General features: G+C 42.7%; 1 protein-coding gene across 2 annotated transcripts in view; it reads right to left on the bottom strand.

The window, feature by feature from the left end:
- The window catches only part of RAB7B (RAB7B, member RAS oncogene family), a 66,074-nt gene that overhangs the window by 17,638 nt on the left and 20,688 nt on the right, over positions 1-27,748 (bottom strand). For both annotated transcript variants that reach the window (XM_088462403.1, XM_088462404.1), the window contains exons 3-5: positions 26,538-26,664; positions 7,257-7,472; positions 5,623-5,748 (exon numbers count right to left, since the gene is read on the bottom strand). In XM_088462403.1, coding sequence (XP_088318529.1) covers positions 5,623-5,748; positions 7,257-7,472; positions 26,538-26,664 — 469 coding nt within the window. The remainder of the gene's footprint in view (positions 1-5,622; positions 5,749-7,256; positions 7,473-26,537; positions 26,665-27,748) is intronic.

Genomic DNA, 27,748 nt, shown 5'->3' with positions numbered 1-27,748 from the left:
CTGGGGGCATTGGTATTGAGGGAACTACTACAGGGGGCATTACTACAGGGTGCATTACTAATGGGGCACTACTAATGGGTGCATTACTACTGGGGCACTACTATAGGGGGCATTACTACTTGGGGCACAACTACTGGGGGCACTACTACAGGAAGCATTACTACTGGGGGCATTACTACAGGGGGCACTACTACTGGGGGCACTACTACTGGGTTCATTACTAATGGGGGCACTACTAATGGGTGCATTACTACTGGAGGCACTACTACTGGGGGCATTACTACTGGGGACACAACTATTGGGGACATTACTATTGGGGCACTACTATTGGGGGCACTAATACAGGGGGTATTACTACAGGGTGCATTACTAATGGAGGCACTACTAATGAGTGCATTACTACTGGGGGCACTACTAATACGGGCATTGCAAAGAGGGTACTGTATAAGGGGCACCACTACTGGAGGCACTGCATAGGGGGCACCACTGCTGTGGGCTTTGTATAAGGGGCACTACTGCTGTGGGCATTGTATATGGGGCACTACTACTGTGGGCATTGTGTCTAAGGGGCACTAATGTGGGCATTGTGATAAAGGGGCACTACTATGCGTCATAACATGAATAAGGGACTACGGTGTGGTGTAAATTGCACTGGTAGTTTAGTTTTTGTTCGCACATGCTATTACACATTGTGCATAAGAAAGGTTATGTCCAGATGCCTTGTTATTTCTATTATTTACATTTAAACACTTGAAGACAACAATAAAGTGTATGTTGCAGGCTTAATCTGATTAGACTCTTTTGTCATTAGTTCTGTAACCAATTATTTGGAAACCCGCCTTTCAAAATCCTGCGTTTGCTATTGGGGTCAATCCAATTAGGTGTAAATTGCGAGACACGAGTTCCTGTTTTCTCTTCAAATTCACACAGCAAACTCAGGGCTGATTCAGCTGTGGGAATAGGGTTATACCGCTTTTATACCTAAATTCCGGGTCTGACCCAGAGATTGGAACAGGGTATCAAACTGGATCAGACCCGGAATTTAGCCGGCGATGACCCAGGCTATTCCAGAGTCGGCACCGTTCACACTGGAGCCGGGTCTGCAGTGACCCGGCTCTTCCGGCGTGGAAGTGGATGCTTGGAGATGACATAATCTCCAAGCGCCACTTAAGCCGGCGAATTGGCTGGCATGCGTTAGCTCCAGGTCATCATGACCCGGATTGCGCCATTTACACTGCAGGGTTTCACGGGTCATTCCCGTGTTAAACCCTGCAAGTTACCTGGGTTGGATTGCTGGGTCACTCCACCCAAGAATTCCACCCTCTCCCCTTTTACACCAAGGAGATACCCAGGTTAACCCTGCAATAACCCGGGTTTTAGCTCTGCTGTAAAAGGGGTATAAGTACCTGTGAACCAGGACAAATCATTTTGCAATACAAGGGGTGCAAATACATACATTTATTCTACATGTAGGGTAAATACTGGCTGCTTTTTGCATGTACAGTAGCCCACAAATACTGCACAGCTTTATTTTTACACTGCAATTTAGATATCAGTTTGGACACCCCCTCCCAAATCTAAATCTCTCTACACATTAGAAATCTGCCCCACCTGCAGTGCAGCATGGTTTTACCAAGATGATCAGTTACGTACTATATCAAATACCCCTTTTACACCAGAACTAAAACCCGGGTAGCTCCTTGGTGTAAAAGGGAAAAGGGTTGGATTGCCGGGTCGAGTGATCCGGCAATCCAACCCAGGTAAATTGCAGGGTTTAACACGGAAATAACCCATGAAACCCTGCCGTGTGAACGGCGCGCTCCGGGTCATGATGACCTGGAGCACGCCACATGCCAGCCGATTGGTCCAGCTTCAGTGGCGCTTGGAGATAACATCATCTCCAAGCGTCCACTTCAACGGCAGAAAAGCTGGGTCAATCTCCGGTGTGAACGGCGCCAACTCAGGAATATCCTGGGTCGGCGTCGGGGAAATTCCGGGTGTGATCCAGGTTGGAACTCTGGACCTGATACAGACCCGCTCGCCAGATGCACCCTCCCGAGAACTCCAGTCTAATTAAAAATGTCCATTCGCACTACTTGCAGCGGAGGGGTGCAAATTGACTGCCAAATGAGATTTGCGAGAAATGCATGAAAATTGACCCCCCAAAATGGATAATTTCGTTAGCACGACCATATAGAAGGTTGTTTGTGGGCATTAGGAAGGTACTGTAGGTTTTTAAATGGTGTCAAATGGCTGATTTGTGTTTTTTTTTTTTAAATGCAAGAAAATGATAAAAACAAACTTTGTTTTGTTTAATCTGAAACGAATTAAACGAAAAATGCAAAAAAAAAGTAGTAAGAAGGGTGATTTTGGGGTACTTTGAGCGCACCTTGAAAAATTTTTAATTTTTTTATAAAAACAATTATTTTTCAACTTAAAAATTATTGTAATTAAATTTGGGGTGCCTAAACTAATGAAAAAGTTGATTTTGGGGTAATTTGAGGATATTTTATTTTTACCCCAAAAAATGACATGTAATTATTGGACTAATTAAGCTAACTGGAAACTTCCAAATGCCTAATTAGTCATTAGGAGGGGGGTGTCCAAGGGGTTCAGCACAGAGGACCTTATTCAGAGTCGGTCGCGAGCGCCAATGCGCTCGTAACTGACTCGATGGTTAGGCCTGTGCACGCGCAGCGGCCGCACTGCATGTGCGCAAGCCCCGGAGCGACAGAGAAACTCTGTCGCTCCGGAGCTCGCTACCAAAGGGGCGGCTGTCGATGTTGATCGACAGCTGCCCCCATTTGGTAGGCGTGCCGGGGGGGTGGTTTCCAATACAGAGGCGTTCTTTTACGAACGCCTACCGTTTTGTGGGCGGCCACACTGACATCCATCAGAGCAGAAAGCTCCCTGGGGCTTACGAGTGCCCAGACCCAACCTTAGGGTCTGGTCGTAAGCCCCAATGGTCGCGATGGTGATCACCATCGTGACCATCAACCTGGTCGGTCGTTAAGCTTAACGATCGACAAGGAGGCGGCCGTTCAGGATGCAAGCGGCCGTCCTGATTCAGTGCGACTGCTTGCATCTAACGACCGCCTCTGAATGACGGCCAGTGTCCCGACATTTTAACCTTAAAATAAATATTTTCCTTTCCATCTCTCACCCTCAGGGAGGTGCGAATGGAAAGATGCGAATTCAGTCTGACTGATTCAGTGCGAGTTGCTAATTGGAATGCAAAATTAATTCGCTATGCGAATTCGAAGTGAAAATAACAAATCGCACCTCGGAATTCACACCTAATAGCATTGACCCCTAAGTATGCAAACCAAAATAAAAGGCTATATCTGTAATTCCCATGCTGAGTGTACATGCTGTAGGTCTATTTATCCTTGTTTTTGTTACCTAAGAGCTTCAGTCATTTGTCTGACTAGAGCGTGGACTGAAATATTGTAAGAGCTGTGAGAGGCTTACGCACATTCTAATACATCCACTCGTGAATTGTCCTGTAAGGCATATACATTTCTGTTATACTGTATATGCTAATACAGCAGGTATCTGAACAGTTTTATTTAAGTAAAATAAAATGTTCAGTGGATAGTGGAAAGTACTCAGCACTCAACCACTAGATGGCATTGTGCCTCATGTGAGGCTGTGTAAGCAGTCAATGAACAGGCTCCGATTTTCATTTCTTAATCACAAATTTACTAACAATCATCAAGTGATTGTAAGTAAATGGTTACAAAGCTAAAAATAATCATTGCAGTGTTATTCTGTGTGTGTGATCATGATGTCAATATGAGGCATGATTCCTGCTGACTGTTAATATTCTGTTCATAATGTGTAATTTTTATTCTTTGTTTTTACTCTCTGTCAGGGAATTTACTAACAGTAGGGAATCCTTAATACAATCTGGTGATTCACTTAACAAAGAGTATGAGGGTCACATCAGCATGCTGTGCTGCAGGAAGGAAGACTGACAGTCAGAGAAGACGCTTCAGCCGCTGGCAGTGGGATGAAAATACTTGAAATAAAGGGAGTGCTTAAGACAGACTGCCTGATCTCCTATATTATGGACACTGCTGAACAACAAGCTGATCATTGCTGTGAATGTTTGGGCACTTCGGGTGATATTTCACTTAAACCTAAGCACTATATAATCCCCACAACCTGATAACGCTCCCCTTTAAATCCCAAGACTTCCCACCCTTGTGTTTTCCATCCCTCCAATCTCATCCACATTTATCCACTACTCTTCATGCCCTTTTCCTGTGCACTCTGCACATCCATACATGATACATTCATTTTGGCGTCACCAAAACTCTGTGCTACTAAAGAAACCTGGAGTGCTCTCCTATGGGGACTGTCCCTCAGCCACAAAGACAGACCTGGAGACAGGCCTGTTGGCGGAGCAGGCATTCTATTCGAGTCTTACCCCCGGAACCTCCCCTCTCCTACTCTCCTACTTTAGTGTTCACATCACTCATCTCCACCTTCATATTGCTGTCATTTATTGCCCCTAAGGTCCATTATCCTAACTCCTTAACAACATCACTGGCTGACTCACATACTTCCTATAATTAGACATATCTACTCTTATATTAGGTGATTTAAAAATTCCCATTGAAACCCCCAGTGTCTCTGCTACCACAAAACTTAGAGCGTGATTCAGGTTGGTTTACAAGGCTGCGTTCGCACGCACCCCGCTCACTGCAAAAATATGCTAATGAATGCAATCGCACGGCAACCGCAGCACTATACCAAGATGCCCACTTCCCATGACATGCATCCGCAAGTCAGCGAAAATATCGGTAACATCGAGTAACATCGGAACCATCCGCACAGTTGTGGTTGACCTGACCCTACCGCAGAAACTGCTAAACTTCCTGTCACCATCTTGACCTCTGCCAGCGTATGCTATTGCAGGGGCTTAATTATGCATGTCCCTGTAACGGTGTTTAAATGCCCAGACATGCCTGCGTTTCTCTGACCACCCCCCGTCACCACACTGAAACTGTCACTTCCTGTCAATCATTGTGTGAAGACTCTGCGTGCTCAATGCGATCGCTTGCCGATCACTGTGGCTGGTTCGCGCACACGCACTGCGTCTTATACGCATGCGCACATTGCAAACATTGGCTGGCTGCGTGCGAATGCAGTCTTGCGAACCAAACCTCAATCAGGCCCTTAAATCGCTTATGTCCTCCTTTGGTCTCTCGATAATATAATTCATCTCCCACCCAGTATAATACACATGTTCTCCTGCTAAATCTCTAACTTACCCACCACGGCCTTTCAGTTCTCCGGCCACATACTCCTTGCCTTCAGCCTCACCTTACATTACACCTTACATTATGCCCTCAACCCAATCCACTTTCATCTTCACTGAAGCAATTTATCTCTCCTGTATTGTCCTGGACTGGTTGTCTGTTTGGACAATAGCATCAATAGCGAAAGTCATGGATTTTTAAAATAGCATCTGTTGGGTAAGTGTGCAGAAGCTATTCTTCAGTATATTAGTAGATAGCCTAGATTAAATGTTTATGTGATTTTTACAAAACATACCATTAATAGCTAAGATCATAATGACAGAAAAGGAGAGGCAAAGAAAGGCTGGGTACTCACATGTATTAAAGCTTTCTTGGCAAGAGTCTCAAAAGCCAGGTCAACATTAATGTTATCTTTAGCACTAACTTCATAATACAGCATTTTTCTTTCTTTACACCAGGAAATTGCTGATTCCTCTGATACCTAAGTAATGAAATGTCACATGTTTAGCTTTTATAGCCCTGGGTAATAACATTATAATTATATCAGTGGTGAACAAAATATTACTAAACTCACTGTTTTCATTATAGGTGATAAAGTTGTGTAGAAAGATAGTGAAGAAAAGACCCAGCAGTGACTCTGGTCTGTCTCCATATTTCATTTAATTGATGAAAACAAACCTTATAGATAGCAAAATTCCTCTCTGTACAATGTACAACTATGTGGAAGGACAGGTTCCACAGTCCAAGAGACACTCATAAGATTGTACTGTTTTGTGGTTATTATTGCTGTAAAGCTTACACCATCTCCATTTATAGTCTTGGTATAATAACCACAAACCTCTTCACATTTAGTACATGTCAGCAAATAAACTAGATACTGTAAACTAAAAAAGGCTTTTACAAATCTGGGAATATATATATGAATTGTGAAGCCAAACCGCCAACTAACGCCTAGGACCAAGGTGGGAAATTTATCGCAGCAAATTTGTGTTCTTTATCCAGCAGGATTGCATCCTGCCAATTTACTAAAGGTAAAGCCACCCCAATCCTGCAGAGAGCACACTTTAAAATAGAAATCATCATTGAATCACTACATGCAGGGGCGTATCTTCTTATTGGCCAGGATGGCACTCGCCAGGGGCGCCGGCCGGGGGGGCGTCAGCGCCGCCCGGCAGTGTCACCCGCGGCCAGTTCTATCAAGTCTGTGCTGCTGCTGATCTTTCATTCAGAAGCATCAGCGCCGGATGACAAGGGAGAGGAAGGCGATCGTCGAACATGCAGCCACCACGGTCTGTTTACTAGCTGCCAAGCGGGGGGGCACCAGTCGCCCACTTTCCCAGGGGCGCTCGGACCCCTAGATACACCCCTGACTACATGTGCCACAATCCTGCCCCCCTTCCCCTCCAAAATGACCTGTTTTTCACAGGTGTGTTGCAGTGCAAGCTTCTATATTTTTAAAATTCTAACATTCAAGGGACAAAGAGCATCTACAACCATCTTCCCTGATATTCTACTAACCAGCACTAGATTTATCAGCCAGAACAGGTGGCACTCTACCAGGGGAGGTACTTGGTGTGGGGTCCCCCTCCTATTGTGCCAAGCAGCTCTGGGCCAGTTAGCACAGGGTTGGAATCCATAGGGAAGTGGGGTACATACAAAGAAATATGCCTGCTGGCACCTGTAAATAAAATATTACTAGAAAGACAAGACTCGCACACCAGATGCGGTAATACTTTATTAAATAACCACACACCCAGACATTTTTAAACCCTGCTAACCGTCGAAGTACTACTTACATTGGTAGCTATCACAAATGACAGGTCATTACTGAATATTGCCATAGGAATGAATGGGAGCACTCTGATTGGTCAGAGCATTGGAGCTGCTGCGCTTTGACCCGATGTTTAGTAAATTTCTGCAACTATTTAAAACTCACGTTTGTATTTAATATGACGCACATAGAAATAATATATGTTAGATTTCCCATACCTGACGTTCTTTTAGGTCAATCTTGTTTCCAAGAGTGATCATAGGGAAACTACTAACGGGTGACTGGATTTTATCAATGAAGTCATTCCTCCAGGTCTCAAGGCATGCAAAGGATTCCATATCTGTGACATCAAATACCAGCAGGCAGCCATCTGAGCCTTTATAGAAAGAGGACACCAAGGATCGGAATCGTTCTTGTCCACCTGTGTCCCAAATCTACTAGGGAAAAAAGAAAATATTAGCAAACGTAATATTAACAGCTACATTTTAGGATTTACAGATATATATATATATAGAGAGAGAGAGACAATGATAGAAAGTGGTGGCAGAGAGTGAATCTCTTAATTTATTTGCATGAGATCTGAGTGCCGCCATTATCTATCGTTTCTCTGTATCTCTGCAACCTGGTGGACAACAGACACAGCAGCTGTTGGATAAGCATGAACAGGGCCGTAGCTAGGGTAGTGCGGCCGGTGCCATCGCACAGGGCACCACAGGTCAGGGGGCGCTGCTTGGGCCTGTCAAATTTCTGTTTATTATCATTCTTGCTTGTAGCTTCCTCTTTTTTTTTGAAACAATTTCTTTTATTGAGACACCGCACATAAGCACAATCAGATACATCAAAATAACAATCACACAAAGTATAAATATACATAGAGTACAGTAGACATATAGATCATAATTGTTGTGAACATAATATAATAACAGTGTGTCTACCAAAGAAGAAAAGAACCCCCCCCCCAAAAAAAAAAAAAAAAAAAAAAAAAAAAGAGCTCTCTCCCAATCCTCCCCCCCCACCCCCAAAGGATCCATAATCATCTGTATCTGATGAAAACACATTAGGTCGTGGCAGAGTTGATGTCTATTGGTGTATTATTTCCAACAGTCTGGAGTAAAAACCAAGATGTATCCTTCACACTATAATATATTTGGCGTCGCACGTCGAGGGATAATGTAGATATATATGATTCCCACATATCAAAAAATTTCTCCACTTTCTTTTCTTTCTCTAAGACTACCTCTACCCAATCCATTCGAAATATGTTATATAACTTTGTCTTAAATAACACAAAAGATGGGGAGGTGGTCGAAATCCACTCCTGCAATAATGTTTTACAAGCAGCCGCGCTAATTGCCAATAACAGTTTTCTGCTTCCTTTGCTAGCTCTCATATCTGTAGGCATAATGCCAAAAATAGCCCACTCTGGAATGAAAGGGACATAATTGAGTAAAGCTGATTCCGCATATCGTTTGATCCGTAACCAAAATCCTCGGACTATTGGGCACGACCAAAAACAATGATATAAGTCCGCATTATCTTCTCCGCACCTATAACAGGAATGAGAAGCCGAACGTCCCATTAAAAAACTTCTATGCGGAGACAAATAAGCTCTGTGAAAAATGTTTAGAAACATCTCCACATATATTGTTGATGTTAAAGTTTTACAGGAATAATTAAGGGCAGTCAATAACTCTTCCGGTGTATACAGAGGAAATTTTTGAACCCACTGCGAAAGTCCCCTAGCATTGGACGCGTGATCCAAAGATATTTTAAAATACTGATAATAATTAGAAATAGCTTTCTTGAGTATTGGAGGCCTGGAAAGAATGTCATCTACTGGATTATTCCAATCTTCCGCCACAAACATCTGGATTACTGAGTTGATATAATGCTGTGCCTGCAGGAAGGCCATGGGGAACCCCGACAAAGCATTGTACTGTTCTGCCGCTTCGCTAAAAGATAAAACCAGACATGCTTCTTTATCTACCAAGCAGCCTATTCTCTGAATGCCACCCACACGCCATATTGTGAATGGATATGTCGCCTGCCCCGACTGAAAATGTGGATTTTTCACTAAAGGAAGAAATAATGATTTGTGTGAGTTAAGGCCCGCCTCTTGTCTTATCAAGTGCCATACTCATTTTGTATTCCACAATAAAGGATTATTTTTAATTGCGATTGGTAACTCCTGGTCACGGGAGTGAAGAAACGTAATCAAATCGCCCTGGTCTAAAAATTCTCGCTCAAGTGAGGTATTAGCATAATTCTCTGATCCATTTATCCAATCCGACAAATAACGGATCATAGCTGCTTTATTATATAATCTGATATCTGGAAAGCTTATTCCACCATTCAATTTGGTTTGTTGCAATTTTAACAAACTAATCTTAGACCGCTTACCATGCCATATAAAGGACCTAAATATTTTATTTAAAAGACTCAGATCCTTAACTGTAATGAGCAAAGGTAGGATTTGGAGCGTGTACATTAACCTTGGAAATGAAATCATTTTGATTAAGCTCGCGCGACCCATATATGACAGAGTGATATTCCTCCAGCCATCCAATTCGTCCGAATTTTTTTTTATAATGGGTCTATAATTAAAAGGATATAAATTTGCCAAATTGCTAGGAAGCACAATACCTAAGTATGTAATCCTGTCTTTCGCCCATTTAAGTGGAACATCACTAGGCAGACGTGGTAATGAATTGCGCGAACCCAAATAAAGTGCCTCTGATTTACCTATGTTCACCGCGAACCCTGATATTTCTTCAAAACTTTTCAAAAGCCCTAGTATATGCGTTAGGCAGTCATGAGGATTTGCAATGTAAAGCATTATATCATCTGCAAATGCTGTTAATTTTATTGTTTTAGAACCAATCTTTATTCCCTTAAAATGATCGTCCTTCTCCAGTATTCTAATCAGCGGATCTATAGCTAGATCAAATAAGAGGGGTGAAAGAGGACACCCTTGTCTAGTACCTCTGAACATCTCTATAGGTGCACTAGTACAACCATTTATCATTAGGGACGTCATTGGGGATAAATAAAGATATTTGATCAATCCGATAAATGAAGAGTTAAACCCACGCATTTGTAATACATTAAATAGATGGGGCCATAACACTGTGTCAAAAGCCTTTGTCGTATCTAAACTTAATAGAGTGTTAGTAGAAATTGAAGATGCCCCTGCTGACACTGCCACTGCAGCAATAGCCGCTCTAACTCCTCGAACTGAATGACGCCCTTTTACAAAACCCAATTGATGAGGAGTTAGTAATTCTGGCAAAATAGTTTGTAAGCGACTTGCCATAATTTTAGCTAACAACTTCGCGTCTGTATTTAACAAACTGATAGGTCGGTACGATTCTAATTTTTGCACATCCTTTTGAGGTTTAGGGATCAATATTGTAGTTGTATTTGTAAAATATGGGAATGGAGAATTGTTGTCTATCATGTCATTAAACAGATCCACTAAAATCGGGGCTACCTGGTGGCGCAATAATTTATAATATTCGTTTGAATAACCATCTGGGCCCGGTGATTTCCCGAGTTGTAACTGTGAAATAGCCGACAGCACTTCATCTGGTGTTATTTTCCCAGAAAGTGCCTCCTGTTGTTCTATAGTTAATATAGGCAACAGGTCATCAGGGATTAAAGCTTCATACCGAGACTGATCAAAAGGAAGATCTCTATACAAGTCCTTATAGTACTCTTCAAACTTATTTATAATTTCATTATTCGTTGTGAGTAAAGCATTGGTATGCGGATCTTTAATGGCTGTGATATAAGTTCTTCTACGCCAGGGCTTAGACATGTTAGCAAGCAACTGTCCAGCTTTGTTCCCCCACCTGTAAAATTTATGCTTAGTGAACAGTACATCCTTTTTAGCTTGGGATAAAAGGTGCGATTCTAAGAGTTGTTTTGCCTGAACATACGTTTCCCTAAAGACATCAGTAGGGTCTGCTATATAATTTTGTAGCGCTAAAGTTAGGGCCTCTGACATTGATTTATACACAGCAACTTCTGCCTTCTGTTGGGAAGAGACAAAAGTTATGATCTGTCCCCGCATTACAGCCTTCGATGCACCCCAAAAGATTGCTGGTGTATCCCATGCCTCTATATTGTCGTCTTGATAATTCATCCACTGTACTAGTAGGTGATCTTTAAATTTAGTGGACTTGTATAAATAAGACGGAAACCTCCAATGTTTCAAGCCCCTAGATGACTGCGTTAAACTCAAAGAAATTGTAATGGGCGCATGATCAGATATTAGAATTGAATGCAATCTGGAATCCTGTATGCAAGATACCAAGCTATCTGAGACCAGAAACAAATCGATTCGCGACCAAGATCTATGGACTGCAGAGTAAAAGGTGTATGATTTATCTGTAGGGTTCAATAGTCTCCAAACATCTGTAAGTTGATGATTTGCTTTAAAAGATTGGAATTGTCTCCATATTGCCATATTAGATGATTGGGGAGTCGGTTGTCTGTCTAATGAGGGATCCTCTACTGAATTGAAATCACCCGCCACTATCAATGCATAGTTAGTACGTTGCGCCAAAATGTCCATCACCCTTCCTATGAATTCTTGAGGTGAAACATTCGGTGCATACAAATTTACCAGAGTATAACAGGTTCCCTGAATCTCTACGTCAATAATCAAAAATCTTCCATTGGGATCCGCAATGGTATTTATAATAGAATATTGCAGATTCCTTTGAAATATTATGGCCACCCCCCTGATCTTTCTACTGCAGCTAGCCTTAACACATTCCCCTATCCATGGGGCCCTCAATGTGGAAATATCTCCCTCTGCCCAGTGCATTTCCTGCAAGAACATTACGTCAGACTTAAATTTTTTTAAATGAGTTACTACTCTTTTGCGTTTAATAGTAGAGTTCAAACCCCCAATGCTCCAGGATAAAAATTTTAACTTATCAACCTGTGACCCAGTGTTACCGGTACTCATATTGTTAGACATGTCTTATCCAATACCTTGCCGTGGGACAAAACAGTCTAAGAACAAAATTAAGTTAAAACGTGGCACTCCGTCCCAGCAAGCGGAGACCACCCTTTTTGAAGAATGCAAGCCTTCTGGCCCCGGAGTCCCCCAGGGGGAGAGAGAGAAAACGAGAGAGCCAACAAAATAAAAAATGTAAATAAAAATAATAAAAATGAAAAACAAACCATAAAAAAATAGATGCACTATACACTTCTGCGCAATGTCTCTTACACCCTTTTCCTTTATTTTCTCTCCAACATTTCAATGTGGTGTTCATCACTTGCAACCTGTGATTCACACCTGAACTACTCAATATCACTTATAAAGTAGCAAACAAAACGTATATCAGTACAGTAGAAAATCTTCACCAAAACGAGGAATGCTCCTTCATGTCAATTAGACGTTATGGTATTCAACATTGGTGTCACATTTAACAAAATAATAGCGAATATAAGTGCATAATCTACTCTCAGGGATGATCGTGGTTATTTAGAAATTAGAGCCAAACCCTAAATTAGTGTTATATCAGTTATCCAATCATCTGTTTGGTGATTGCTGCGGTGAGCGCTCCCTGTCTATACCCACACCAAAATGACGTTTAGCAATCATAGGGTCTGAAAAATATAATGTTTGACCCCCATCCTCCACTCTTAGTCTGGCAGGGTATAATAAAGCAAATCTAGTGTTACGCTCATACAGTAATTTGCACACATCTGAAAATTCCCGTCTTTTCTGTGTTAACGCTGCTGAAAAATCCTGGAATATGAGCACCTTAAAACCATCTACCATTAGTGTGGGTGTCTTCCTATATTCAGCAAGTATCCTGTCCTTCATTCGAAAGTCTAGATACTTTGCAATCACCAGTCTGGATCGTGAATTAGGCGCTGGTCTTTCTGGACCTATTCTATGAACCCTCTCTACGTGGGGCAAAATGGAATCCTCTGACAAATTTAGGGCTGCAGGAATTTTGTGGGCTACCAGTTGAACCAGAGCCTGACCAGTTATTTTCTCAGGTACCCCAATAAACCTCAAATTACTTCTTCGAAGCCGATTTTCCATATCATCAATTTTGACTAAAAGCGATTGAACGCTTTCTGCTTGCGTACCTACAATTTGTTGCACATCATGGGAGCGATCCTCTACATCACTAACTCGCTGCTCTAAGGTAGCGAGTCTGGAGGTGTTTGAATCTATTTTGGCAAGTGCAGCGTCAAAAGATGACTGGAGGGAATCCAGTTTCTTATCTATTAAAGGCATTAGTATTTTAGAAATTTCCTGAGCAGTTTCAGCAACCGATGAAGGACCCTGAGAGTGATGACTGAAATTTGCAGCTTCCTCAGGTTCCACATCAGCAGTGTCACTACGTGATGGAGAAGGAGGAACAACTTTAGCTGGAGTCTTAGTTACTTTGCCCATTTTACTTGTCGACCCTTGTGAAGATGTAGCGGGAGTAGATTTACGGACGTATCTGTCCATAACCTAACGAGAGATTCCTTGAAAATTCTACTCAAAGTAGATCCTTCGCAGATAATAAGGTCAGATAATTTCCAAATTCCTCAACAAGACACTAAATTAACAGGAGGTAAAGCACGGTTCAGGAGTAGATGTGCATCAACCATCCCTAAATTGTAGACATGTTATGAAGATTCAAAAATATGCATCACTCTGTCGAACACCCATGTCTTATATTCTGAACAATAGTGATTGAACTACATTCCTCTATATAATGAAGCCCTAATATGGTTCCATGATACACTGTGTTCTTATAAAGTAACACTAACAAAATTTGCTTCCGTTACTGCTAGTATGTGGTAACAATGCTGTATAGATAGTTTGTGAAATGTCCATCAGCTTAGAGGCTAGAATTAGATACTGTTGTTTGTCACTATGACCAGTAGATGGCAGCCACGCACTAATATTAGATCAGATATAATACAGATAATAACCGCAATTATATCTTCACTGTTCAAAGTACAATATACTAAAAGCTCACATAAAGAAAAACAGCAAGTATATATATTTAGCTGTGTTACTTATCAGATTTTCAGTACGGTACAACAAAGTCCAGGATCAGGATCAGCCGGATTATTAGCCAAGTGTAGCAAGCCAAGCACCCCGGCCTCCACCCTCTCCCAGGATAGCAAAAATAGAAAGTCCGGTCATCAGCAGTCCAGGGTCAGAACCAGCGAATCCTCCTCAGCTCGCAGATACAGCGGTATGGGGATAAAATTGATACCTTGGCTGGCAACCGGCGTTGGGAGAGAAGCAGGGGGAGTCGGATAGTTATTACGATTGGTCACCAACCAGTAAGATCAATAGATCAAACAGCAGACACTGGCGTTCCAGACTGTTTTATAATAGCCAAATTTTTCGGCTGGTAGGGCTCGGTATCTTCTTGTAAAGCTGAATAGCCAGGGGTCAGAGTCGAAAGTCACATCCGTGACGAGCCCCAAGTAAGTATCAGGGCAGTAAACTTTGGCCGCTTCTCAATTATGTGACTGTCTGAAGGAAGTCTCAGCGGCAGTACTCTCAGCCCTTCTTAATTAGATCCCACAGTTAGAGACAATGAAAGGCATAATGCCTGATGTGAGTCTCCCCCAGCACAGTCGTTTATGCGATATGTTCCGAGATAGTAGCAGCGCTCCCCAACGGTACTCACACAAACGCCCCTCAGGTACACAGGAGCCCGTCCAGCGTCCGACAAACAGCGCGATCACCGGGGAGAGCAGGGAACCACGTCTTCAGCTTCACAGCAAGCTATCAGGTGAGTACATCTCCCGCCGCCGGAAGGTAAAATCTCCCTGCAGCCAGATCCAGCAGTCGGAGCCTCCAGGCTGACAACAGCGCAGCGTAAAGTCGTTATCTCCAGGGACCAGACGGTTAGAAGGGAGCTTTACGTACAGCCGCACCGCGTGGTCCCGCCGGCGCCAGGTTTACACAGCACACCCGTGCGTGTCCGGTGCAGGATGTCTGGGGTCGCCGACAGGTAGCAGGTAAGTGTTTCCTCCTAGACAAGGCCGGAGGGCAGATGCAGGAAACTCCGCTGGGAGAGCCGCCAGCTCTCAGATGTGTTTCGCGCCAAACAGGCTGCCAGCGCTCATGCAGGCCATCTAAGTTGGTGGCCGGACTCCAGTGCAATCAAAAGGCGCTCCTTGGCAATGAAGGTATCTCCAGGGTCTCCAAATTAATGGTATTATCAGGAGAAGCCCTTAAATCGAGAGGCTTTGCAGGATGGCACTGGATCCTAAGCCTTCAGAGAGGAGCTGAACTAAAAAGCGGCCATGCTTGATGCCCCGCCCACCGGAAGTCTTGTAGCTTCCTCTTATTTCATCCCCAGCATCTCCTGGCCTCTCCTATCTCTTCCCTGGTCCTTCCCCATGAGGCCATGGCATTTTTTTGGGTGCATTATGTCCCTTTGAAAAATGAGTGGGGCGCCAATGCTCTTTCTGGCAGAGGGTACCAAAAAGTCTAGTTACGGCTCTGAGCATGAATGTCGAATACTGTCTATAATATTATATAAATTGGTATACTATATATACTGGTACTTCTCTCAGTCTACTATAAATCACCGCTTCATGGTTAACTGTCACAATCTCTTTTGTCTCCAATGCAGAAGCCATAGTGGGGCTGCTATATACATAGACCTCTGTTTATTTTTGTCTCCAGGGAAAAGGCTGTTGTTTGTATATACACAATATGTAATGGAAACAAGATACAGGCAACATTTTAAAAACTTTGCCTTGGCAGAATGGACAAACCTGGAGATCTTCTATTTCGTTCTCCATTATTTATAACTATTCTCAGTATCTGTCTCAGGACACGGCTAAGAGCCAGATTTCTGCATAAAGGATGTTATTCTCCGTCTCTGTTCTATGTTGTCTGTCTGTGTGTCCTGTGTGTGCTTGTCTGTCTATGGGGGCAATTCAATTCAGTGCGCTGTTGATTTTGCCGGGAGTGAACTACCAGAGCTATTCAATTCAGGGTGCTGTTTAGAGAAATCCGACTAAAGTGCTGGCCGCAAGGCTGTTTTCCGGCTAAACACTCAGGTTAACTCGTGAGAACTGGCATTCTCCGACTTGACTTCTAACTGTCGGACCTAACAGAGAGCTGTATAGAACAGCTCCAGTAGCTCCATCCCAGCAACAGCGCACTGAATTGAATTCCTATGTGTCTTACGTATGTGCGTTTGTGTGTATCATATGTGAAAATGTTTGTGATAATGGGGCTGATGTATCAAAATTTTTTAAAAGATCCCGTTTCCTGCCGCCAGACATCGTGTATTATCATCATCTTTTCGCATTTATTTTCGTCATATGTATCATGTATCTTCACCAAAAATGGGAATGTGATAAACCCCCTGAATTGTGATCATTTACGCATTTTAGTTTTCGAATTAGATAATGGGAAAACAACTGCATAGTTGATTTTATTCATATTCTGATAAAAAAGTTTTAGTTTTGGACATGCTCAGTGAACGGTAGTTGACAAGCGAAAGTCTAGTGGTTTTCAAAATAAAGGAATCCATTGTTACTAGATTGCCCCTCCCTAGTTTCTTCTGATTTTCCCTCCAAAAACGTAATTTCTTCTATGAGTCATATATATATATATATATATATATATATATATACTAGGGGTGAGCGGGTTCGGATTTCTGAAATCCAAAACCCCCCGAGCCCCCCTGATCCGAGGCCGATCCGAGTCAGGCTCGACTTTTCCCGCCTGTTCGGATCTGAAATCGAGGCAAAACGTCATCATCCCGCCTTCCGGGTCTCGCGGGTTTTGGATTCTAAATAAGGTAGCCGCCTCGGCGCCATTTTCTCACTCGGCTGTGGACAGTGAAGAGGGAGGGTGGAAGTTAGGGCTGGCTGGGCTGTGTAGTGTAGTGTTGTGCTGTGCTGTGCTGCGCTGTGCTGCTGTTGTCCATAGGGGCTGTGTCCACTCCTCCAAAGTCCATAGGGGCTGGCTGGACTGTGTTGTGCAGTCAGTTGTCCATAGGGGCTGTGTCCACTCCAAAGTCCTGTGCAGTGTCCCAGTCCTAAAGGGGTGCTGTAGTGTTGTCCAGGGGGTGCTCTGTCCATCAGGGGGGCTCCCCCCAAGTGCAAAAAAAATAAATATTTTTTCTGTGTTTGTGAATTGTGTACGCAGTAGCCGCACGTGCATCAACAAAGTAGTGCCAAGCGTGCGCCTGTTTCATAAGTAAAGGGCCAGCTGGCTTGTCCGTTAAAGGGTGCTGTAACCCCCAAAGTTCACTCCAAACAAAATAAAAAAATATTTTCTGTGTTTGTGAATTGTGTGCGCAGCAGCCGCACGTGCATCAACAAAGTAGTGCCAAGCGTGCGCCTGTGTCCCATAAATAAAGGGCCGGCTGGATTGACCGCTAAAGGGTGCTGTAACCCCCAAAGGGCACTCCAAACAAAATAAAAAAATATTTTCTGTGTTTGTGAATTGTGTGCACTGTGGCTGCACGTGCATCAACAAAGGAGCAGCGCCAAGCGTGCACCTGTGTCCCATAAGTAAAGGGCCGGCTGGCTCATTTCTTAAAGGGTGGTGTAACCCACAAAGTGCACTAGTCTCCAACAAAAATAAAAAATTATTTTCTGTGTTTGTGTGCGCCTTAGCCGCACGTATATGTCAATATAACATAAATGGAGGACCAAACTTTCTCCGATAAAAATAAAATAGGGAAAGATCAAGAACCACTTCCTCCTAGTGCTGTTGCTGCTGCTGGGAGTTGTTCATCATCCCAGAGAGGAAGTAGGAACACCACTACTTTTACTAAACAATTGACCCTTCAACAGTCTTTAGCGAGGAGGACGAAGTACGACAGCAGTCATCCTGAAGCAAAACGTGTAACTGAGGCCTTGACTGCTATGTTGGTGTTAGACGTGCGTCCGGTATCCGCCATTAGTGCAGTGGGATTTAGACAATTGATGGAGGTAGTGTGTCCCCGGTTCCAAATCCCATCTAGATTCCACCTGCATCCTCAAAGCAGCAGCGACAAGCGTGCGTCTGTCTGTTAAAGGGTGGTGTAACCCTCAAAGTGCTCTCCACAAACAATAAAAAAATTATTCTTTTTTTTCTGTCTTAGTGAATTGTGTGGGCTGCAGCCGCACCTGCATCCTCAAAGCAGCAGCGACAAGCGTGCATCTGTCTGTTAAAGGGTGGTGTAACCCTCAAAGTGCGCTCCACAAAAAATAAAAAAATTCTTTTTTTTCTGTCTTTGTGAATTGTGTGGGCTGTAGCCGCACCTGCATCCTCAAAGCAGCAGCGACAAGCATGCGTCTGTCTGTTAAAAAGTTACATCGGTGACAGCATCCAAGTAGGCATGTCAGACAGTCTGTACCTGTACTGGCAGGAAAAAGAGGCAATTTGGAGGCCCCTGTACAGACTGGCTCTATTTTACCTGAGTTGCCCCCCTCCAGTGTGTACTCCGAAAGAGTGTTTAGTGCAGCCGGGAACCTTGTCAGCGAAAGGCGTAGGCGGTTGCTTCCACAAAATGTGGAGAAGATGATGTTCATAAAAATTAATTATCAACTCTTCCAGGGAGACCAGCCTCCAGAACGTACAGAGGGACCTATGGTGGTGGATTCCAGCATGGATGAATTAACACTCTGTGAGGATGAGGATGTATACAACACTGAAGAGGGTGAGGAATCGGTGGATGAGGAGGAGGACGACATCTTCCCTCCGTAGAGCCAGTTTGTACACGGACAGATTAATTGCCAGCTTGTTTTGTGGGGGCCCAAACGAACCAATCATTTCAGCCACAGACGTGTGGCAGACCCTGGCGCCGAAAAGATTGGTTTGTAACATAAGGGTGGGTGGGAGGGCCCAAGGACAATTCCATCTTGCACCTCTTTTTTTTCTTTGAATTATGTACTGTTTGGGGCCTAGTTTTGCAAACTGCCATCCTGTCTGCCACTGCAGTGTCACTCCTAGATGGGCCACGTGTTTGTGCCGCCCACTCGTGTCACTTAGCATAGTCATCAAGCTACCTCGGTGCAACCTTTTGGACTAAAAACAATATTGTGAGGAGTGAGGTGTTCAGAATAGACTGGAAATTAGTGGAAATTAAGGTTATTGAGGTTAATAATAGCATAGGAGAAGAAAAACCCACAAATTCTGTGATTTTAGCTGTTTTTATGCTTTTTTTAAAAAAAATACAGATCCAAAACACAAAACCCAGAACCCAAAACACGGAAGGGTGGTTTTGGCAAAACCAATCCAGATCCAAAACACGAAGAAAGATCCAGATCCAAAACCAAAACACGAAAAATGGCCGGTGCACACCCCTAATATATACATACTAGGGGTGAGCGGGTTCGGATTTCGGAAATCCGAACCCCCCCGAGCCCCCCTTATGTGTCCCATAAGTAAAAGGCCGGCTGGCTTGTCCGTTAAAGGGTGCTGTAACCCCCAAAGGGCATTCCAAACAAAATAAAAATATATTTGTTTTTGTGTTTGTGAATTGTGCGCGCAGTAGCCGCACGTGCATCAACAAAGTAGTGCCAAGCGTGCGCCTGTGTCCCATAAATAAAGGGCCGGCTGGATTGACCGCTAAAGGGTGCTGTAACCCCCAAAGGGCACTCCAAACAAAATAAAAAAATGTTTTCTCTGTTTGTGACATGTGTGCACTGTGGCTGCACGTACATCAAGAAAGGAGCAGCGCCAAGCGTGCGCCTGTGTCCCATAAGTAAAAGGCCAGCTGGCTTGTCCGTTAAAGGGTGCTGTAACCCCCAAAGTACACTCCAAACAAAATAAAAAAATATTTTCTGTGTTTGTGAATTGTGTGCGCAGTAGCCGCAGGTGCATCAACAAAGTAGTGCCAAGCGTGCGCCTGTGTCCCATAAATAAAGGGCCAGCTGGATTGACCACTAAAGGGTGCTGTAACCCCCAAAGGGCACTCCAAACAAAATAAAAAACTATATTTTTTTGTGTTTGTGAATTGTGTGCGCAGTAGCAGCACGTGCATCAACAAAGTAGTGCCAAGCGTGCGCCTGTGTCATAAGTAAAGGGCCGGCTGGCTTGACCGTTAAAGGGTGCTGTAACCCCCAAAGTACACTCCAAACAAAATAAAAAAATATTTTCTGTGTTTGTGAATTGTGTGCGCAGTAGCCGCACGTGCATCAACAAAGTAGTGCCAAGCGTGCGCCTGTGTCCCATAAATAAAGGGCCGGCTGGATTGACCGCTAAAGGGTGCTGTAACCCCCAAAAGGCACTCCAAACAAAATAAAATTTTTTTTTTTTGTGTGTTTGTGAATTGTGCGCGCAGTAGCCGCACGTGCATCAACAAAGTAGTGCCAAGCGTGCGCCTGTGTCCCATAAATAAAGGGCCAGCTGGATTGACCACTAAAGGGTGCTGTAACCCCCAAAGGGCACTCCAAACAACATTAAAAAAAAATATTTTTTTGTGTTTGTGAATTGTGTGCGCAGTAGCCGCACGTGCATCAACAAAGCAGTGCCAAGCGTGCGCCTGTGTCATAAGTAAAGGGCCGGCTGGCTTGACCGTTAAAGGGTGCTGTAACCCCCAAAGTACACTCCAAACAAAATAAAAAAATATTTTCTGTGTTTGTGAATTGTGTGCGCAGTAGCCGCATGTGCATCAACAAAGTAGTGCCAAGCGTGCGCCTGTGTCCCATAAATAAAGGGCCGGCTGGATTGACCGCTAAAGGGTGCTGTAACCCCCAAAGGGCACTCCAAACAAAATAAAAAAAAAATTTTGTGTGTGTTTGTGAATTGTGTGCGCAGTAGCCGCACGTGCATCAACAAAGTAGTGCCAAGCGTGCGCCTGTGTCATAAGTAAAGGGCCGGCTGGCTTGAACGTTAAAGGGTGCTGTAACCCCCAAAGTACACTCCAAACAAAATAAAAAAATATTTTCTGTGTTTGTGAATTGTGTGCGCAGTAGCCGCACGTGCATCAACAAAGGAGCAGCGCCAAGTGTGCACCTGTGTCCCATGAGTAAAGAGCCGGCTGGCTCATTTCTTAAAGGGTGGTGTAACCCACAAAGTGCACTACTCTCCAGCAAAAATAAAAACATATTTTCTGTGTTTGTGTGCGCCTTAGCCGCACATATATATCAATATAACATAAATGGAGGACCAAACTTTCTCCGGTAAAAATAAAATAGGGAAAGATCAAGAACCACTTCCTCCTAGTGCTGTTGCTGCTGCTGGGAGTTGTTCATCATCCCAGAGAGGAAGTAGGAACACCACTACTTTTACTAAACAATTGACCCTCCAACAGTCCTTAGCGAGGATGAAGTACGACAGCAGTCATCCTGAAGCAAAACGTATAACTGAGGCCTTGACTGCTATGTTGGTGTTAGACGTGCGTCCGGTATCCGCCATTAGTGCAGTGGGATTTAGACAATTGATGGAGGTAGTGTGTCCCCGGTTCCAAATCCCATCTAGATTCCACCTACATCCTCAAAGCAGCAGCGACAAGCGTGCGTCTGTTAAAGGGTGATGTAACCCTCAAAGTACGCTCCACAAACAATAAAAAAATTCTTCTTTTTTTTTCTCTTTGTGAAATGTGTGGGCTGTAGCCGCACCTGCATCCTTAAAGCAGCAGCGACAAGTGTGCGTCTGTCTGTTAAAGGGTGGTGTAACCCTCAAAGTGTGCTCCACAAACAATAAAAAAATTCTTCTTTTTTTTCTGTCTTTGTGAAATGTGTGGGCTGTAGCCGCACCTGCATCCTTAAAGCAGCAGTGACAAGCGTGCGTCTGTCTCTTAAAGGGTGGTGTAACCCTCAAAGTGCGCTCCACAAACAATAAAAAAATTCTTCTTTTTTTTCCTGTCTTTGTGAATTGTGTGGGCTGTAGCCGCACCTGCATCCTCAAAGCAGTAGCCACAAGCGTGCGTCTGTCTGTTAAAGGATTACATCGGTGACAGCATCCAAACAGGCATGTCAGACAGTCCGTACATGTACTGGCAGGAAAAAGAGGCAATTTGGAGGCCCCTGTACAAACTGGCTCTATTTTACCTGAGTTGCCCCCCGTCCAGTGTGCACTCCGAAAGAGTATTTAGTGCAGCCGGGAACCTTGTCAGCAAAAGGCGTAGGAGGTTGCTTCCACAAAATGTGGAGAAGATGATGTTCATAAAAATGAATTATCAACTTTTCCAGCGAGACCAGCCTCCAGACCGTACAGAGGGACCTGTGGTGGTGGATTCCAGCGAGGACGAATGAATACTCTGTGAGGATGAGGATGTACACAACACTGAAGAGGGTGAGGAATCGGTGAATGAGGAGGATGAGGACGACATCTTGCCTCCATAGAGCCAGTTTGTGCAGGGCCAGATTAATTGCCAGCTTGTTTTGTGGGGGCCCAAACGAACCAATCATTTCAGCCACAGTCGTGTGGCAGACCCTGGCGCTGAAATTATTGGTTTGTTAAAGTGTGCATGTCCTGTTTATACAACATAAGGGTGGGTGGGAGGGCCCAAGGACAATTCCATCTTGCACCTCTTTTTTTTCTTTGCATTATGTACAGTTTGGGGCCTAGTTTTTCAAACTGCCATCCTGTCTGCAACTGCAGTGTCACTCCTAGAAGGGCCACGTGTTTGTGCCGCCCACTCGTGTCACTTAGCATAGTCATCCATCTACCTTGGTGCAACCTTTTGGACATAAAAACACTATTGTGAGGTGTGAGGTGTTCAGAATAGACTGGAAATTAGTGGAAATTAAGGTTATTGAGGTTAATAATAGCATAGGAGCAGAAAAACCCACAAATTCTGTGATTTTAGCTGTTTTTATGCTTTTTAAAAAAAAAAATACAGATCCAAAACACAAAACCCAGAACCCAAAACACCGAAGGGTGGTTTTGGCAAAACCAATCCAGATCCAAAACACGAAGAAAGATCCAGATCCAAAACCAAAACACAAAACACGAAAAGTGGCCGGTGCACACCCCTAATACATACATACACACACACACACATATATATATATATATATATAATATATATATATATATATGTGATATATATGTATATATATATATACAGACACACAGACATATATCCAATTTTAGAGAGAGCACTCACATGGTGTGTCCCCATAAATATCCAGAGTCAGAATGGCACTCACATAAGCAAATATAATAATCTTGCTGGGGTGCGTTGTCTCAGGCATTTACATTGAGCATAGTCCCCAAAACAAAGCCAACATATATACAATTGTAGAGAGAACACTCGCCAGTCTTCTTTTTATGCCAAAGATAAAAGTATAATTACTCACATACTTTTATGTACAAAGAGGTCGACGTTTCGGGCCCCGGGCCCTTTATCAAGGCCGAATGATCAAAAATGCATCCGAAGCACAAACCAACACACATCACTTATGAGTCTATATATACACAACATGTCTTTCATACCACGCCTCCAATTAACAAACCAGGAAGTGTGGGTAAATGACAACAGGATTATTAACACTGGCACATATCCTGATGACCTTATATAGAAAATAATTTATCAAAAGCATAGTTATGCCTAATATAGAGGCAAAGATGTAATTACAGACCATTTAGAAGGCAGAGAGCATATTCAACACCATGTATACGTTCCGATTCAGAGGAAAGCATGCTTATGCAAAGCAATCAGCTACAGTGACTCATAGAGGCTTATCTGCACATGCAGACTATACATATAAAGTATGGCATATATTACCATTAACCGTCGCCTCCTGACCTGGGATCATGGACGTAGCCAGGCTGTTTCCAAACGATAGCAGGCGGAAGTGACGTCATGCGTTCCTTACTCGTGGAACGCAAACCCGGAAGCTCTGTCACGGGCTATTGCTATGCTCTCTATAGCACAGTCAACGTGACATCATGCATTCCATAGATATGGAGCGCAAATCGGAACTCCTAACATAGTCACAGGGATCATTTACTAGCTTAGAAAACCTGAGAAAGTCCAAATAGGACGAAAGGCATTGGGACTAGTTCACCTACACCTCCAACAAAGTGGACTTTATTCAGCTTAAGCCATATTAAGATAAGCATGTTTACAAACTATATTTTTTTCCTGTTACCATTTTATCTGTCCCTGTTTCATGTGTTTATTGAGTAATAAATGATCGTTTACGGAGACTTTTCTCCATTTTTATGGTCTGAGGCCTGATCTACCTATGAAGATGGAAGTTGGTCTCTCAAACACTGGAAACAGGAAGGAGTGACACTCTTATATGCACTATATATTGCATTATCTGGTACGCAGACTGTCCATCATGTTTGTATAAGAAAATACTACACCATATTGCTTTCTTGCGTTTGTTTTAAGCCCTCTCTTTAAGGTTTATTCAAGTGGTTATCATCCCTTGGCTTAATATCCAGAACACATTGGCATCGCGTGCTTCCTTACCATAGGAGTGTTACCTGGACATCAGATAAGCTTTTAAACGTTTAATTTTTGGTACGCACAATAGTTACTTTGAGCACAAATTGCTTTACTTTAAATGCTACACTATTAAGCACACGTCTCTTATTTTTCAGCACCCATCTTCCCGTTGCCACACGGACCACTACAAGACTGCTGCCACCTCTTATTATCAGGAGTGTTTTTTTTCACAAATTATTACCATTTTTTTCAACAATATATGACTCACATAAGGAACTTAAAATTTGCGCGCCAGTGTTCATTTTATTAATTCAATATATATATATATTCTCTGTAAAGCACTGCAGAAAATGTGTGCGCTATATAAACAACTGGTAATAATAATTATATTTCTTCTATAGGACAGGTATGTGCAGTACTTGTTTGATTTTGAACCTTATGTTTGCACCAATTTATCTGACAATAAAAGCATATGGTAATTTTAATGATAAAAAAGAGAATATGTATATACAAGATCTATGATGCCCTAATACAATTAACACCAGCAAAAGCTGGAAAAATGAATGATAAGTTTCTTAACAAATTCATGATAAAACAATGATACATAAGGGTCTCATTCATTTTCAATAGAGAAAAATTTTTTCAAAAAAACCCTGAAAATCTTAGTTTACCGAAAAAATAGGGAAATATATAGCGAAAGACTTTCTTCCATTCTTACATACTGATTGATAGTGAAAATTAGACGAAACTCCGTTTTATCACTTTTTTTCTGAAAAATCTGTTGATAAATAGCACCCATTATTATCAATTATTTGCATTATATGACACTTTTTATTTTGATAGATCAGTGATTCATTTAGAAGAACGGCCTGCATACAGCAATGTAAATGCCTTGGCCATCGCCATTCAACCACCAAATACATTATGTGGATCACGTTACAGGAGCACATATGCAACTCATGTACTTTTTACCTAATGCTTGTTAGTTGTGATACAGAATAAAAGAAGTGTTTTTATGAACTTCTCTTTCGGGTTTTAAGTGCCATTATACCCCAGGTGTTAAGTGTACCTGAAAATATAGAGGCGAGGAAGACTTCTGTTCCAAAGACCACTGGCGACACTCCCGGTGCGGATAGGGATGTCTTGTGCACACGCCCCCGAAAAGGAGCATGGCCTCGAGGAGGGGGTGTGGCTTCAAGGGAGGAGGCGTGGCCTCACGGCCCGAACCCGGGCCCCGGTATGTCGTTATCAATGGGGTGTTGTGGGGTGGCCGAGGTGCGGGCAGTGAAGGCTACCTCACTGTGACAGGAGACGAGTGCTGCACTTAATGCTCCTGTCACTGAGGGGGAGTCTGCACCTTGGTGTCACCCCTCCGCGGGTGACACCTGGCTGCGTCCCGCACCCCCCTTGTGATGCCACTGCTAAAGACCCACCTAAGATAGTCACGTGTGTCCCATAGGGTGGTGGAAAAATGTATATCTTACAAACATTAATGTGTTAACCGTATTACACAAGGATCTGTTTCTGTTTCTTTCCTCTTTTTACATATACCTACAAAGCTGCTGAGATTGAATGAGGAACACCTTATAAAGAAACCTAAAGGAAGTGCAGTTAAAGTTTACTTAAAGTGCCGTATGCTATACGTTATATGTTATATATAATTGAAACTTTGTTAAAACATCTGTAGATTAAAAGTTATTTTGTCATTTAGATAATTAAATCATTATAGCACACAATATTCCAGGTACTGTATACTATTAGCAAAAATGTTCCAGGTACAAATGTTCCAGGTAGACTGCATGTTATAATACAGCCATTAGACAGCGGAAGACTGCATACTATAGAAACACTGACTATTCATTGCCAATATTTTCAAAATCATGAACATAATATTTTGATCAATATTTATTGCAGTATTATAATAGTATATCACAGTGTAACAAACAGTAAATCAAAATGAACACAGTATAAGCATGTCTAGGACACAGTATAAGCATGTCTGCCTTTTTAGCTTTGTAAACTGAATTCTGAATCAAATGAAATGGAGAATGGTATAATAATATGTAAAACTTTCTCTTAATTGTACCATAATGATGGATCTCTTTTAATAGCCATATTGAAGTGCATAGCTCAAGTGATATGTAATAAGCAAACCTGTAGCTTCAGTGACTTATGATCCAGATGGATGGTTTTGGAGAGTATGTGGGCTCCCAAAGTGTTCCTGTAGTCATTCCGGAAACATTTGTGTACATACTGGTTCAGAAGAGAGGTCTTCCCAGTTCTGTGGATACAAAATAAAATAATTTAAAATAACCTACATTTTCCTTACAATACTATAGAATTGAAAATACAGTATATTTTCCATTTTCGATATTTGATTATTGATGGTATCAAAGATGTTTTTATTAACAATATTTAACTTTTTGCAAATACTGACGTGGCTTCTCTTAACCCCCATTCGTGCTAAGGACAAGTAACGCTTAAGCTTAATGATATTACTGTGAGGCTGGTGTCGAAACTGGATTATTGGCTGAGACAAGTTCAGTTTAAAATTGAATCGCAGCGACACCATCTTGCGACTGGCCGCAACACGCCATTTTGCGAAATGGCCGCCTAAGCGCCATTTTAGATAAACTCACACTTTAGTACATGTGGTGATAATACTATTAGCATCATGCGAATGCATCTGTGACCATCGCCATAAGTTACGGCGATTCACCAGAAGCCTATTTCATGACTTTACGTATTATAAAGGATATATTTCAGAAATGGCTTTACAGTATTTAAAAAAATTGGATTGCATTAGATGAATAAAGCAAATGGCTACGTGACAACTAGCTTGTGTAGATAAGCTTCCTGGACAGTGTCTGCCCTCACTACAGGTGGTCTGGCTCGAATACACACCTACATTAGCAGGCTTCCTGCAATGACATGATTTCAAAGACTAGAGTGTCATCTTAGGTCTGTCTCTTGTAGCTGGGCTATTTGCATTTCACACAAGAGACTGGGAGAATAAAGAGTTTTTCTTTTGAAACCTGGGACAGGTGGGGGGGGCTGCTGACAGAGTGGGCATGTGGAACTATCTGGCTCAGCATGTCACACTGCTAAGATGTTCACTTAGTGAGAGTTAAGTGCACCCTTCCTCATACACACATTAATACGTCTTTATATCAAACCCCGAATACTCACACATTACATATTCACACATAAGGTTTAATAAGCTTTAAAGTATATTATTTAAGTTGGTTCAGTTAGTTTAAATGCTGTGAAATAAAGATATTTGATAACTAAGGTTCTATACATGTTAAGACTGCCGTGTTTGGTTTCGAACTGATGCGTACTCTTTCAACAGAATTCCGGTACTA

Source organism: Taudactylus pleione, unplaced genomic scaffold (assembly GCF_031769625.1).
Source record: "Taudactylus pleione unplaced genomic scaffold, aTauple2 ptg001228l, whole genome shotgun sequence".
Taxonomy (NCBI): Eukaryota; Metazoa; Chordata; class Amphibia; order Anura; family Myobatrachidae; genus Taudactylus; species Taudactylus pleione.
Note: the sequence above shows the minus strand (reverse complement) of the source record. Positions and strands in the feature narration are given on the sequence as shown.